Raw genomic sequence first — 16,159 nt, 5'->3', positions numbered from 1 at the left:
CCTGGAGCAGTTCGGCAGCTCTTTCTCCCAGTCGATACCCGTGGCCAGAACGGAAGGGCTGAGTGCCCCCTGTGCCCCCCCAGCACCGCATCCAGCCTCGTCTGCCGGCAGCCGAAGGGCTCCGAGCTGCAGCGATCAGCAGATCAGCAATTCAGCTCCAGGCTGGCCGCCTTCCAGCCATCATCCCGCTGTGCCAGCAGCACCGACAGGAGCACACACAGCAGGGGCTGCGAACCCACAGCGCTGAAGCAGCACTGAGTGGGTCGGAGCCATCCTGGGATGGCACACACAGGGCAGGGTAAGGGAGCAGCAGCTCCGCTCCTGCATTAGGACAGTGTGCTGCTCCCTGGGCTCCTCCCCGGGCCTGTGAGGATGGTCAGAACTAGAACAGCTCTGTGAATGACCAGAATATGGAGGTGAAGCAGCTTCCCACAAATTGAGACTGGAGCAGACAGAGTGGAACGTCAGGCTTTAAAAACTATCATCTGCGTGAGATATACGTTAAGAAAATTAAATCACAACCAAAACAAAAACCCCACAACACTGTCAGGACAAGCAGCTTCTCTGGAAGACGGGGGTTCCTCCACAGCAGGGATCTCACAGCGCCGACCTTCCAGGCGGGACAAGCACAGAACGAGTCTGTGGGCAGATGTTCCCAAGGACAACACGCTCCTCAGCACCACCGTCAATGTGAGACCCTCAGCTCATACCACAGCATCCCTGTGGGCCAGAACGGGCAGGGAGGCAACGGAAAGATGCATTAGCACCGGTTACAAAGTTTAATGCAGTTTTCAGTGCATTAAGCCAAAGGATTGTCACCAAACTTGCCCCCTCTGGGCAAGGTTTGCAAAGAGGGTAAAGCTACACTCTGTTCTGCGTCCATCCTCGCGATGCTGCTGCCATTCACTCCTTGCCGGAGCTGTAGATCTTCTGCACTGTGGCACACGTCAGCTGCAGGTCCTCCGGGTACCGGATCTCCAGCTCAGTGTTGGCCAGGTAGTGAGTGCCAGTGAACTCAGAGAAGTAGCGGCCGATGTCGGGGTGTGGGATCTCACGAGGCTCCGAGTTGTGCTCCAGGTTCTCTGCAGGACAGAGAGCGGGTCAGTTCCACCACAAGGCAAAACAAGGCGTCCTGCATATGGGCAGTGACACCTCAGCAAAGATAAGCCCCTCAGCTCCCCCCATCCACAGCACAACTGCTGCATGCCACAAATAATAGCAACCTACAGCTCAGCTGAAGTGCACTGTGAGTCTGCTGTAATCAGAGCTCATTATACTTGTTTATAAACAACTAGAGGGGAAAAAAACAACAACCCTAAGAGATGACTCAGCTCCAGAAGTGCTGCAGGTGATTGCCATGTTCATTTCCACTGAGGTGCACAGTTTAAGGTGAATCCATGGCACACTACATGTATATATATATATATATAAATGACTCGTAACGAGGCCAAATCATTCTAATAAGGGCTGCAGCACACTGGGTCCTCCATATAAGAAACACCTGCACTTTAAACCTACCAAGGTAGAGCTGTTTTGGTTTCCCCCCCCCCACACACACACACACCTCTTGGCATTCACTCCAGCCCCATTCTTCCCAGGGATGGCACTGGGCTCCATTGCTGTCTGTGCTCCCCGGTATCTGGGCACACGCAGGTAAAGCAGTTCACAACCCAGCCCTGATGAGCAACGTTCGTGTGTTCTCTCACTGCATTCCCAGGTCCTGCCCAAAGCACGGCTGGAATATCACTGAGAGCTGCTTACAGAATCCCAAACTTCAGAAAGAAGTTGAAAATCCAACACACTGTGTCCAACACGGACTTATTTCTATAGCAACAAGAGCTCTCAAAGATGTGGTCCTTCACACTCAATCCTTGCAGCGCTGGTTTCACCTGACAGCAAGAAGCCTGCCACCAATTCAACAGCATTTTCTTTCCTACTTCCATTATAACTTACACTTTGCACCTGCTGCTTGAAAGAGCTGTTCCCTTAAGCACCTGTGACCAGTAAGCACAGGAGGCTCCTGCTCACCTTGAGCAGCGTATCTGCAAGAGCCATCTTCCACCAGCACGTTGTAGAAGGGCTGGTGGGGGCCGTGGGGGAGGCTGTGGACATTCATATTTCTGATCCATTCGTGTCCCATCATGCAGGCGGGATCCCAGCCATAAATCACACAGTTGTAGCCATACCTGATGAAAGAGAATTCACAGCAAAGACTGAGAAAACTCCACAGGTCGTTTAACCAAGGCTAATACAGCACAAATGGGACAGAGGATCCCTGTGAGTAGGCAAGAGCAAAGAGAGGAAAATGAACATGAACAACCTGTTTGTGTTTTGAGAGGGGGGAAATGACTCCATAAGCAGACAGCAACAAACAGCTGAGGACAAAGGAAAGGCAAATCTGAATGAGAATGAGGATGGGAAAGAGGCTGGGATATCAACAAGCAGGAGAACAGGAAACTGGGAACAGGGAGGGGAACCAGCCACTTTCTGTTCCCATACACAGACGTGACAGTCCTAATACTGAACTTCCAGGAACAAAGCCAGCACTGCTTTCAGAATATTCATATGATTAATTGTGAGGTACCACAACCAACACTGCTGACACCCTTAAAATCAGCTCCAGACGTCTTGCTGAGATGGAGAAATGGCTGAAGAAACAGAACTAGCTTGTCATTCTGGCACAGTTGTACAGGCAGGAACACAAAGCCTCTGTGCAATGCAGGAGGAGCGGGTAATAATAGCACAAGATTCATAAGCTGTCTTAGTAATCTCATCTCTTTGGAAATCGATTCTGTTCCACAGTTCCTCATTAACTGATTACTGATGTTTCTTCAAGAGCTACGGACTGTGGAAATGTTATCTGTGCTACACGATGACTCACACAGCAGCTCACAAAGCTCCCTGCAAGCACACAGCAGCGCCTGCTCCCTTAAAGGACACACAGACCTGCTCCCACTTTCTGAGAGGACATGCAGCACAGACACGTGTGCCAGGCATTCTGTGCTCCAGGTTTCTCCTGGGCTGACAAAACCGCATCTCACTGCTACCAGAACAAACACTTCTGCACATTGTTACAGTGAGGACTCCAGGTAATACAGGGGATCTCCTGAAGAGCTCACCTCTTGTGTTTCATAATCAACCCAATTGAGAAGCAGACCTCTTTGTGCTTCTCATCTGAACGGTGCTTCACCTCAGGTCCCACCTCCTCCTTCCGACGCTCAATGTGCTCCAGGGTGTGCTGCACCAGGTACCCGACGGCGCCGTGCTGTGATGGATCCAAGGCCTGAATATGCTGCAGGATGTCCAGAACCTTCAGCAAGCAAAACGTGAAAGCATTCAGAGCAGGACTCTACAGCAGTCAGACATACAGATCTATCTCTCCAGTTAGCTGGGTCTAAGTGCCCAGGCCTAGAATTCACCACAGAGGACTGTAAACCTGTGCTCTACCTTCACACTCAGTCTGAAGTCACTGCAAACAGCTCTATCCTCTGCTTGTAAAGATGCTCACTTCCAAGGCAGGGCGCTGTTGAGCAATGTAACTGCTTCAAACTAACTCATAGAAGCCAGCAGCAGCACAACCTGCAATCACAGGGCAAAGGCACCACTGCAAGGTTCCTGAGGTGCTAAGGGGGTCCCTGCTGCTCATCTCCTAACTGAAGCCATCCCAGATAACTGCTGCTATAGTTGAGGACAAAGATTTTAAACAGTTCTTCAGCACAGAAAAAAAAAGGCAGAAACCTGTATAATACTGCACCATGAAACAGTGAACAGGAGACAGACAAACCTGCTTGACTCACTGTAACTATAGGGCGCTAACTTTACAAGTGCTCCCAAAGTAAATCCAAAATCTCAGCCTACTGGCACACTGTCAGAGCACCAAAACAGAACAGCTGGCACCAAATTTGCTAGACAGGCAATGCAAGCTGTGCTCTGTCTTCCTGCATCTTGATCTTAACAAAAAATGTTGTCTAAACAGGTTGGAAAAAGGCAGATACATCAGCCCCAACATCAATTCCAAACTCCGACAGCCCTCAGCACCTGGGGACTGATCAAAGCTTGTCGGCCAATATATCCAGCTTTGGCTACTCAGCACGAATGGTGGGGAAAAGAAAATCTGTTCAGGAAAACAGATGAGGTCTCAGGTATGAGAAGAAACACCATTCGGGCTTCACAGCCTCCTGAAATTACTGGCTGGCATCTCACTGCCTGAAGAATGATGTGAAAATTGAGAAGTCTCACAGAAAGGGAAAGGTTTAGCGTGGTGTCTGTAACTGCCCTGGATTCCTGACCATCTTATTTCTCACTGAATGGCTTGGGTTGGAGGGGGCCCTAAAGACCATCTAGTTACAACCCCTGTGCTATGGGCAGGGCTGCCAGCCAGCACAATCAGGCTGCCCAGGGCCCCATCAGCCTGGCCTTGAACGCCTCCAGAGATGGGGCATTCCCAGCCTCTATGAAATCTGGTATGTTCTGCTCTGCTCTGTCAGACCTTCATGGTTCCCTGGAGTTCCATATGACTGCCTGGAAAGATGGGATACATGAGGACACCACAGGAAAAAAACAGAGCTGTATGCTGTCGTTCCATCTGGCAACGTGGTGCAGAGATTACATGTAAAAGGCAGCCATTGGGGTTTGCTATTTGTCCTAAGGGCAGCACAATGCAACTACTTAAACACCACGTGCTTCACACACAGCTGAGTGCTGGAAAGGAGATGATCTATCTGTACTCTATTTATGTATGTTTGCCTTTGCAGCTCAGCCAGTCCCACTGTGCACAGCTGGGCTTCTTTTTCCATGGGAACCCTAAAACTTTTGTTGCCATAAGATATGAACAGCAGACTTAGCACAATTCAATCTTCAAAAGGAAGGCACCTTCTCTCCTCAGCAATCATTTGCCTCGGTTAATCTGCAGGTAAGAACTGAGCCTTCTGCTCAGCTGTCCAGCAATATTTCTGCCACCTCAACCCACAACTAATAATCAGGTACAGCACAGGCACTGCTCAAGCAAGTGACGTTCACTAAAGCAGCACAGGCAGTTCTGATTACGGAACTCCTCTTTGCTGTAGTGACACATTAGAAGAAATACTGCTGTCCCACCTTTCCCACATTCATAAGATTCCTTAAGGCTGAAGGTGATATTAAAATTTTTCATGAGAGCCACTGATGGCGTAACAAAGGTTTCATAGAACAGGTTTGGTTGTGTTTGTAAAAGATAATTACCTGCACGTTTCCTGATAAGGTTTTTGTTCCTTTTATATAAGTCCTGAAAAAGTTCCAGCACTGCCCCACGATGGAGGCACACGGTGCAGAACACTCTTGTAACTCAGCTATAGCCCAAAGTACTGGTTTTAAGACAAACCATCAGACTCAGGCAGTAAATCACCATTTATGACTCAGACCCGAGGCTGCATACAGCTCTCCCCTAAGGCAAGAATCATCCTCTTTCCCTGCTTCATGTAGTAGGAATTGATTCTCTGAAATGTGATAACTCGTTCAATTGTGTTCATTACAGAAACAACTTGTAGCAGACTGTAATGCAAGCTGATGTAGTCTAAAGAAATCAATAGACTGGTGTTAATAACGCTTACCCTACCAGAAAACATACGACCGAGTGCCGAGGTACCTTTTCTGGCCAGATTCCCAGGTGGAAGTATAACCTAGCCTGGAGCATTAGATGCTGCACATTGTCCGGATACATGGCCAGGTACAGATCCAACGAGTCTCTCAAGAGTTGATAAGACTGATCAGTGCTTTCTCTGCCAGCAAAAAAGAAACTCAATTGTAAGGCTAGCTCTTCATTTCCTATCCCTACAACTCTGGTTTACAGGGATAGTCACCAAAAACGATGCAACAGGTACCAGTGTGCTCACTCAGCAAGTGACTCCAGGCTGGCACACATCACACCCAACAGCCTGCTCAGGAGAAAAGCCACACAGCTGAAAGTCAGCCTTTACCCTCCCCCTTTTACCAGTACTCTGCTTGGCCAAATAGCCCTGCTCAGAGAATTCATTCTCCAAGTCATTACCTTCAGAAATCTCCCTCTGTTCCCCTTGCTAAATTACACCTCAAGCAATCCCTCTACTCTGTGACTCCTGTCTAATGCTGTTTGGGAAAGTGATTATCAGGGAGATGTGAAAATAACAACAGATCTTTGCATGTTCAGTTACAATCCCTTTGTAACTGCTCATTAAGCACTTGGGTGACACATACCTGCTTGTAACGAACATCTCTGCTCTAAAGAGAACAGCTCCTGTCTGCTTTACACACAGGAAAAAACAAACCCCTGTCCATTTCCTTGAGTGAAAATGGCCTCACTAAATATTCTTGCTTCCATGCAATGCTGCTGCACACAATTAAAAGCAACCAGACATTGTGATGTGACACCCAGAGTTTTCAAGACTGCCTGGTGTGACTGATGCTGTTTTAAAGCACTCACTCAAGCACAGTGACACACATGTACTGGACAGGCAGCCAGCACACCATGGGCCCCTCTTCCCCACAGGCCACGTGGCTCCGTGACAACTCACCTCTTGCCCAGGTTGAGGAGATTTCCCACCATACGCTGCAGGACCTCCTTTGAAGTCACCACCCCATAGAACTCCTCTGTCACGTGGTGGCCTATGAGGTATTCACACTCCTTCACCGTCAGCCGCTTCCCCTTCCCAAAGGCATCAATGTAGGTGTAATCAAAGATATCTGTGCTTCTAGTAAGACATCAGAGTGTTAGGATGGGTCTCACGGTAAAGCAGGATTACCCTTTTCTGTTCTCCTTTCAGAGCTTTCAAGATTATTTTTAAAAAGCCAAGTGACATTTATATCTCAACTCCTTCCTAAAAGGAGATTACCTGCTGCCTTCTCTTCCTTCCTAGATTCCTCTTCAGCTAAATTTATATGGGAAAAGACACAGAAACTGGGTGGCCATTTTCACTCTGTCACCTCAGCTGCTCCCTTCAGATATCTTCAGATTTGCTGTATTTATTGCCATACTACATTATGATGCTGCACTGGAACACGTAACAGAAAGCACACGTATGGCAGCTGAAGTCTAGTGCCAAAAGGGGAAACCACTGCTCTGAACTGGACTGCCAAAATCCTTCACAAAATACAGATTTCTGTACATTGATCATGATCTGGTTGATCAAAGCTGTATGCTGCACTGACTCGGAGAATTAACTGAGTGTGCAGAAGCAGAGGCCTCTAGAAGCTGTTCTGTATGAAGGGTTATGTGAAATCAGCACCTTCTTTCTTCTTTTCATCTTTTTGTAATCTTAATATGGGAATCATGATCTCGTGGCTACTATTACTTCACATCCAGGCAATGCTACTTCTCAGTAAAGGCAGAACTGAGGTCTAGGAAAGTTTCTTTAGAGAACTCATCTTCCTTACAGCTCATAATTAAGATGGAAAACACTCAAACATTCTGGTGTAGGTCTGTAGCTGTAAACTCCTTCTGGCATTTATAACTGAGGATAAAACTCTGAAGTCCAGCAGATCACTTACCCTTCTTTTCCTTGACACCATCGCAGCAGAAAGTGACTAGGGAAGTTGACTGGTTCAAGTTTGACTCCCAGCTGCCTGGCAATGGTCAAATACAGCACAGACAAACTGATTGGAATTCCTGTTCTGCGGATCAAAACCTGAGGGACAAAAATGCGAGATGTATGAAGAAAAACAAAGCAAACACCAAGGTTTGATTTCACACCAACTTGACAGAATAAGCACTAAAACATGATATATCCATCCATAACTCCAGAGACAGAATTATTTGTCTGGCTACACTTAAATCAAACACCACAAAGAATGCACCAAGCTTTGCAGTCCCTCAGCTTTTGCCTAACACATACCTGATGAATGTATGAATTCAGGGAGTTATAGTAATCCAGTTCATTTCCTTTGTATTTTAACTGCTCATACAGGACACAATTCATAGCATCAAGTACCTGCCGCTGAAGCTCCACTTCTGGAATCAGGACCTCTCCTAAAAACACAGGTAGAGCAATAAGAACACAGGGGTCCTTCACTTTTACATACTGAACTTTGCACCAAAATTCTTGTGTGCATTGGGAACACAAGATGCAGATTCAAGTAGTCAAAAGACTGGAGGTACGAAGACAGACAGACCACTCATTCTCTCTTTGAAAGACAGATCAGACCAATGCTTATAAAACTCCTTATAAAAGGACTAACACTCTGCCCGATGGTAGCAGATGTTAAAGCACAAACCTTTTTTTTACTGCTGCTTTCTCAGACTCACAGAGAAAGAAAGCTGACTCCCTGTGTCCCACAGCTGAGTTACAAGCATCACAACTACTTAAGACTGCAGGGGCATATGGGGAAAAAAATCCTGCCACTAACCAATTCTTTTTGCCTAAACAGCATCATATGGACAGCCAAGCCTGGGCTAATTGCGTTTCTGAACAAACAGCTGTTGTCTCAACAAGGGTATAAGCAAATGTCAGAATATGCTTCAGCAGGATGAGGAACGACAAAGCTTAAATGACTTAAAGCTGCAATAATCCAACAGCTGTTTCACCTCATCTGTATATAGAAGAAGAAACGCTCTGCAGTCAAACATTTCTGTACAGTACCTGCCTTGGAAGCCACGCTGGGGTGCCTGGGATTTTTTGTCCGGACAACTTTGCGCACTTTGTCTGTGATCTCATCCACCTGCGCCTGGACGCTTTTTAAGCAGATGTCTGACAGTGGATTACAGTATTGGTCAATTAAAACAGCACCTGGAAAAAACAAACTATATAAGAAACAGGACTTCAGTCTTCTCTCGGGTTGGTTTGTGCTACTCAAAGTTCCAGGCCTATGGCATACAGCAAACAATTGCAGCAGAACACAATAGCTTTCTTTTTCAGGCTCAGTTTTCTATATGGGATTTATCACAAAATGCAAAGAACAAAGCTGACAGTGATAAACACCAGTTGAAGTCCCCAGTCCACCATCCCGAAAGGAAAAGCATTAATTTGTACACGGAGCAGGTAGCTGATAGACCAGCCTTGCTTAACCAGCCAACTCCTGTCTCACTGGCATCCTCCCAACTCATAATGCTTCTTATTCAGAGCCCCACACAATCTCAACTTCGCTCCACATCGGTTCTGATTTCTTCCAGCCCCATCCTCAGTTGTCATCATTCTTGCTCATTGATCCCTCTCGGCTACATTCATCTTCCCATGCCCACTCTCCATCTTCATGTCAGAAATCCACTACAACAGAAGAGACTGTCGTTTTTCTGCTGCCCAACCCTCTTATGTCAAACTTCTGCCTAAAAAAGAACAAATAGCCCTTTGCAGAATCTTCTCCTTGTCATCTTATCCATCAAGAACAATCTTTCCAAAGCCCCTGTATTGCTCAACTTCTGGAATCAACCGTATTTAACTGCAAGAGTTTTGTACTGATCATGCCTCCTTCAGCTTCCTACAGGGCTACCATTAGCACCTCCACAAAAGGCAGAATCTTAACAGGTCTCCAAGCTGCATCTTCTCCCCTAATGCTTCCCATTCTGACAAAGCAAAGCTTCCCAGAAGTAACTGCACTTGTATGGCAGACAAACACATGTATTCATGGCTCACATGATTAACTTCACAGTTAACTATCTTCCAGAAAAGGCCATCCTTGGCTTTTTCTTCTTGCACAATCCTTTCCTCAAAGTACTGCCACCAACAAGAACCACATCTGGTGCTACAGAACCTCTCCTACGATATTTTGAGGTACATATTAAGAGTAAGGGACGCTTCTCCAGACACCGGTATATTTCATCTCATTCCAAAGATGGTTTTCTCCATAGAAAGCTTAAAGCAGAGCATATTCCAACAAACTGAGGATACAAGCTGCAGTACAGCCTTTTGTTTCTTCATTACAGTGTGCATGAGCCTTCCCATCACATCACTAGACTTCCATCCACCACCCAGCACACCCTAACTCTGATTTGTCACTAACAGAAATATAAGCAAGGAAGCCTCTCTCTGAATTAAATAACAACGATGGAAAGCTTCTAAGTGCTCTGCATGGGACTTTTGCCAAGGACTTACCCTCTAGAAACGACTGCTGGTCAGCAGGGCGCTGGAGATACTCCTTCAGATTCTTCAATATATTCTGTTGCCGGAGGAAGTATAGTATTTTCTTTGCATAGTACTTCCAGGTGAGACCTTTCCTGCACATTCAAATACAAAAAGTTGTATTGCCCCTAAACAAGCACTTTGTGCACAAGTATTTGATATAACCTCCCTAATGAAGACAAATCTAAATGTTATCACTGCTTTTCTAAACTAGACTGATGATGCCACAGTCATCAAAGAGGTAAAAGCAAATTCATCATGAGAAGAAACGCAACTTACAACATGCACAACATATTGCTCCTGTTATCATCTCCAACTTTCATCCACTAGGATAGTAGATACAGCGCTACGAGAGATAATACAGATCCTGATTAAAGCAGCTCAGGAATATCTGATGAAAATCCTATATTTTATTCATAAAACATTATCCTATGGCTCTAAATCCTTCCAGAATGCAATGTTAAAATTGCCTCTCACTGATGAAAAACATGGATGCATGTCCACTAGTATTCAGAAAAGTAATTGCCAGAGAAAACAACCCTGTTACTCAGAGAAGCCTGGAAGAGATCAGCACTGGCCTGTACATCACACAGCCCAAAACCTTACAGCTTTCACAGTAAAATCTCTTCACTTTTGAAATCAGCAAGTGAAGGCAGAATGGCCAAGAAGCAGGGACAGAGTCACTTGCTATCTGGGTAAGGTTTGAAGGTCACCTGAAGTAAGACTGACTGGCCAACTTGGAGGCATCCAAATCCCACGCACCTGAGCAACAGCTGGCCTTCAGTAATGTGCAACCCAGGGCTTCACCTAGCGCTGCTACACCGAACAGTCAGGAATGGCACGAAGCCCTGCCTTCCCCCCAGAAAACAAGGGAGGATTCAACTGACTCCCAGGCTCTACCTGTGCCATGTTTATGAAACAAGTCCAGCTTCCTCTCTTAGCAAAGTAACTCTTTCCCCATTTGTGTTTTCTCTCTTCCAGATTGCAGGTCAAATCAGCCTTATCCATCCCACTGAACAGGAGAACAATCAAACCTCATAACATCTCACCCTCTTCCAATAAATTGGGAAGCTCAAAAGGGACAACTGTTTTACTGGGCTATCTTCCAGAGAAATGATTTAGCCTAATGCTCCTGAATGGCAACAACCACAGCTTAATCAGGGTGTAATTAGCATCAATTCTGCTTTACAGGGAGGCATTTGGCCAGTGCAAGAGCTCAAAAGCTTTTTAACCAGTTGTCAAATGAGAGATGTTTAGTCCCAGTTCAAATAGAGAAGGTAATAAAATGGATGTGAAAAAGCAAAAAAAAAATGAGATGATTGTCACGCCAGTTTTGTTTTTTCCAAGCTCTACTAATAGCCCCTTTAATCAAGGCTATTAGAGCCCATTAAGGCAAATCTATTGCTGCTTTGTATCACAGCAAAACCAGCATGGTTTATATGCTCCCAGCAGAAAAACCTTCAAGTAAACCAGTGACTTATTCATCTTGCTCAGTGTTAATCACGGCAATGAGAACACCCAGGCAGAAATGAACTACAAGTTTCATTTCACCTGTCTAAATAATTTACAGAACAGCAAATTTTGCAGCAGCTCAATTAAACTCAGCTGTTTGTTTGGGGATAAAAATGGCACGTAGCTACTATGGCTAAGAAAGGCAACAAGAAGAGGTTAAATAGCTGTGATATTCTGATGCAGGGCTTTACAGTGGCAATCCACACTGAAACGTTTCTGCTCCCTGCTGTGCTGTGGGGGCATCCTGCAATTCAGTGCAGCAAATTGATCCAAGTTTAAACAAAAACATAACAAAAAAAGGAATGTGGGTATGAGAACCCCTTAAGCCAAAACCACTGCAGGAAAGAAGGTACATGAAATGCATACTGACAGATGTTGTGAACCTGCAAAGAAGCAAGCAACAAAAGCCAGAGGACCTCCTTCTTGTGGAGTAGTTTACATGGTTTCCTCCTGGGGCACCAGGCATTCCCCACAGTATCATTCTCTTTTAATCAGTGAAAGGAGAGAACTCCCTCCACTTCTAATCCCTCCTGCTCTTCCTTACCTGCCTTCCATGTTAAGGATACACATCAGCTCATCCTCAAAAAAGTGACTGGGGCACCCAAGAGTCTCAATGTCACTGAATCCATCGCAGGGAACCTGTAAAATTAGACGCTGAATTATGGAGAGCACAAGAGATTCTTTCCTAAGCAACATTATTCCATAGCATGTTTCAAAACCAATTTTGCTTGATTTTTTTAATACATCTTTTAAGATCTAAGGAGTATTCAGCTCAGAAAGCTGCCCCTCATGGCCTCCACTCCACTGATTCATTAACAAAGATACACTGACAAATTAAGGAGCAACCTAGAGCAAGCAGAGCTAACTACTACAGCACTCAGGGCTCCTGCAGGTTCACTCAAATCGTACAGCTGGACAAAACCCACAGCCACCAACAGACAATGGAATAACCACAGGTCTGCGTGCAGATAAATCTCTCTGAGGGACCAAATCTCTACTTTTTACATAAGACACAAAGGCATGTTGATGCCATGGTTAGGTAACGAACTTGAACAACATGCTTTCCAACTCAGGGAACCTAATGTGCATTTGACCTGCTTTCAAATCACTCCTGACAGCTCCCAGAAGAACAAATCCTTGCACAAGGCCTGCAGCGAGATAAACACGCAGGCTGTGGCATGTGCAGGGACAACTATCAGCCCTTCAGAAGTTGCTGAGTTTCCAGAGCTCTGAACACGCAGCGATGCGCAAAGAGCTTTTCAAGCCACAGCAAGATTCTCAGCAACAGCTGTACACAACCTGCAGGGTGAGCTTTGGGCTCTTGTAATTTGCACCTTTGGATTTTGGACCGTCTGTCTCATTTTGGCTGCTGGCCTGGAGCTCTTACATCAGGTGAAGCAGTAAGAATTCTCTGACCACAGAGAAGAAAAGGAGATAGAGGAAAGACAGAGTACCAGAAAGTGCTCAGCAAGCAGCTGGGCTATTCCACACACATAGAAAAGATGACTTACATGCTCTGAGAAGAACCTTTTGGAGAAGGAAGCTACAATTCTCTGGGCTTCTAGGCCAGCATTGTGCCGTGCTTTGTATTCTTCAAGCCAGCTAACGCTGTCTTTGTGGCTGTAGTACTTCAGTAGTGACGGCCACCTGTACAGCAAGACAAGTAAATGCGTTTAGTGTTTCAGCATCGCTGATAGCACCCAGGACTGTAAAATGCTGCTTACTGTAATGACAAGAATTGAAGAGCTAAGATGCTGCCAAGAGATAATGCAACCTTAAGTGTAATTGTATAAATGAATCCAGTGATCAATTCAAGCATCAAAGCATAAACACAAAGGATCTCAACTGAATACTGTTGGATATTTTAAAAGTAAGCTCTCCTGCAGCCTATGAACAGCAAATGTTAACAGGAAATCTTCAAAAGGTTCATAATCCAGTTATTTTGGTATTTAAATATGCTAAACACTTCTGTGGTTCCCTCTGGAGCTTTCCAATATAAATACAAGTTTCACATCAGCAAAACAGATGCTGAGTTTTATTATAAAAGAAAGCTTGCCGTGTCTTCTAAAGACATTAAAGCTAACCTGTCATCTAACAACAAGAACTCACTGTCCTCCATTCTCCCTCCTACCCTTGTGGGCCTAATTAAAAGGATGTACAAAATCCAAGCTCCTTCTATCACCCTTGTTGGTGGCAGCATCTACTGGAAGGCAGCAGAGAACTCAAATAGTGACAGCTGGATGACTTTGCACTTCAATGTTAACATAAGAAATATATCCATATCTACACACAGGAAAACAAAATGAACACACAAAAAACCCAGCTACCCACCAGAAGGCAAAGATGTGTCCATCCACACACAGCAGGTTTGTTACTACCTGTTAATCATAAAGCCACACTGCATCGCAGCCACACAGCTCAACTCAAAGACTAATCAAACAGCCCTATATTATGCCATAACCTTTCTCCTGATGGATCCCTAGCTGGTCACCTATCACTGAAACAACAATTACAAACATTTATTTTAGGAGAAGAAAGAAGGATTTGGGGGGGTTGAAATTATACCGACAGTTTTAGGAAGATAAAACGTAATTATGCAAGATGGAACCCAACCAGGACAGCAAGGCTAACGTGCAGACTCCTGCCAACAGCTCTGCTATCAGAGAGCAGCCACACGTGCTGATCGTGCTCAATTCCAGCTGGTGGATCTCAACCACTTGTACAAAAACATTCAGGTTTGCTTCAGGAATGGGGGGAACGTGGGATCTCCAAAAGTGGAATGGACTTTTAAAGGCGACCTGATCCAGCCCCTAACAGGGACAACTATAGATGCTCAGGTGCTCACAGCTCCATCCCATGGCTCCGAGTGTCAGCAGGGATGGGGCATCCATCTGTGCATGCAGTCCGTGCAGTGCCCCAGCACTCTTATTGTAAAAAGAAAACTCTTTCCTTAAGTCCAACTTAAAATTCCCCTCTTTCAGTCTGAAGCCACTGCCCCTTATCTAATCACACACACCCTGCCGCAGAGCCTGCCCCTTTTCCATCCCCTCTACATACTGAAGCATATAGATTACACACAGCATCCTACAGCGGCCTGCGGGGTGAACCGAGCCCTGAAGCATCAAACCAGCCCCGAGGGCCGGGTCGGATCACCGCTAAACCCCGCGCTGTGCCGCTCCGTGCCCAGCCATGGCCGCAGGCCGCAGTGCAAGGCCCGCCCCGCCGACAGGGCCCGCCCGGCGCCCCCCGCCCCGCGCTGCCCACCTGAGGCGGAAGCGCTCCCTCCACACCTTGCCGCGGGGCTGACAGGCGTCCCGCAGCCGCCGGCAGGTGCACGCAACCCGCCCGATGTCGGCAGCGCCCAGCACGTCGCAGCACAGGATGAGCTCCAGCAGCTCGCCCGGCAGGTCCGTCAGACACAACCGCTCCGTCTCGGCCGCCGCCATCTTGGCCGCTTACCTGAGCGCCCCCCTGCGGCGGGGAGGGGGCACGGAGCAACGCGAACCGCCGCTTCCGGTGCCAAGTGCCGCCCCTCGACGAGAGCCGCTATAGGACGGGAGATTTCGGCTAAGGGAGGGCTGGGCAGATGATACTGCGAGGGGACGGCGTGTGGGGATGGGCAGGGAACCGGGGGAGAGAGACTGGTTACCGCCATGGTGTGTGGCAGTGCTGAGGTGATGCTCCCCATGGCTGTGGTAATACCTGAGGTGATGCTCCCCATGGCTGTGGTAATACCTGAGGTGATGCTCCCCATGGCTGTGGTAATACCTGAGGTGATGCTCCCTATGGCTGTGGCGGTGCTGAGGTAACACTGCCCACGGCTGTGGTAATGCATGAGGTGACACCATGCCATTAAGGCGATCGTGGTACAATAGTGCTAGAGGTAGATGCTCCCCATACGCTGTGGTTAATACTGAGGGTGATGCTGCCCATGGCTTGTGGTCACATCACTGAGGTGATGCATCACTTAGCTGTCGGTATACCTGAGGTTGAATGAATTGTCCCATGGCTGTGGTAATTTACCTAGGTGATTGATGTCCCCATGGCTGTGGTTAGATACCGGGTGAGGGTTGATTTGCTCGCACCATTCGGCTGTCCGGTATTATACCCCTGAGGTGATGCTTTCCCTTGTTCGGCGTGGTAATAACCTTGACGCGTGCCCTAATGCTGTGTAATACCTGAGGTGATGCCCCCATGGCTTGTGGGTAATACCTGAGCGTGTGCTCCCATAGCTGTGGTAATACCTGACGGTGATGCTCCCCATAGCTGGTGGTAATACCTGAGTGATGCTTCCCCTTGGCTGTGGTTAATCCTGAGGTTGATGGCTCCCCATAGCTTGTGGTAAATACCTGAGGTGATGCTTCCCATAGCTGTGGTAATACCTGGAGGTGATGCTGCCCATGGCCTGTTGGTAATACCTGAGGTGATGCTCCCCATAGCTGTGGTAATACCTGAGGTGATGATGTCCCCATGGCTGTGGTAATACCTGAGGTGATGCTCCCCATGGCTGTGGTAATGCATGAGGTGATGATGCCCCCCATGGCTGTGGTGTGGCTGATGGGAGTGCTGTGAAGCCCCTCGTC

General features: G+C 47.0%; 1 protein-coding gene across 3 annotated transcripts; it reads right to left on the bottom strand.

Moving 5' to 3' along the window:
* Nucleotides 1-454: 454 nt before the first annotated feature.
* Nucleotides 455-15,028, bottom strand: FBXO21 (F-box protein 21). Of its 3 annotated transcripts, none has more exons than XM_015878211.1 (12): nucleotides 14,841-15,028; nucleotides 13,088-13,223; nucleotides 12,121-12,215; nucleotides 10,038-10,159; nucleotides 8,589-8,735; nucleotides 7,845-7,978; nucleotides 7,501-7,637; nucleotides 6,528-6,704; nucleotides 5,624-5,756; nucleotides 3,120-3,310; nucleotides 2,029-2,186; nucleotides 455-1,082 (listed from the first exon to the last, which is right to left on the bottom strand). In XM_015878211.1, the coding sequence occupies exons 1-12, from the start codon at nucleotides 15,020-15,022 to the stop codon at nucleotides 904-906; spliced, it is 1,791 nt and encodes a 596-aa protein (XP_015733697.1). In that variant the 5' UTR covers nucleotides 15,023-15,028; the 3' UTR covers nucleotides 455-903. The 3 variants fall into 3 exon arrangements, with proteins under 3 accessions (XP_015733697.1, XP_015733699.1, XP_015733698.2); XM_015878213.2 differs by lacking the exon at nucleotides 14,841-15,028 and adding an exon at nucleotides 14,655-14,675; XM_015878212.2 differs by lacking the exon at nucleotides 14,841-15,028 and adding an exon at nucleotides 14,634-14,674.
* Between the last annotated feature and the right edge of the window lie 1,131 nt (nucleotides 15,029-16,159).

Source organism: Coturnix japonica, chromosome 15 (genome assembly GCF_001577835.2).
Source record: "Coturnix japonica isolate 7356 chromosome 15, Coturnix japonica 2.1, whole genome shotgun sequence".
NCBI classification, from domain to species: domain Eukaryota; kingdom Metazoa; phylum Chordata; class Aves; order Galliformes; family Phasianidae; genus Coturnix; species Coturnix japonica.
Note: the sequence above shows the minus strand (reverse complement) of the source record. Positions and strands in the feature narration are given on the sequence as shown.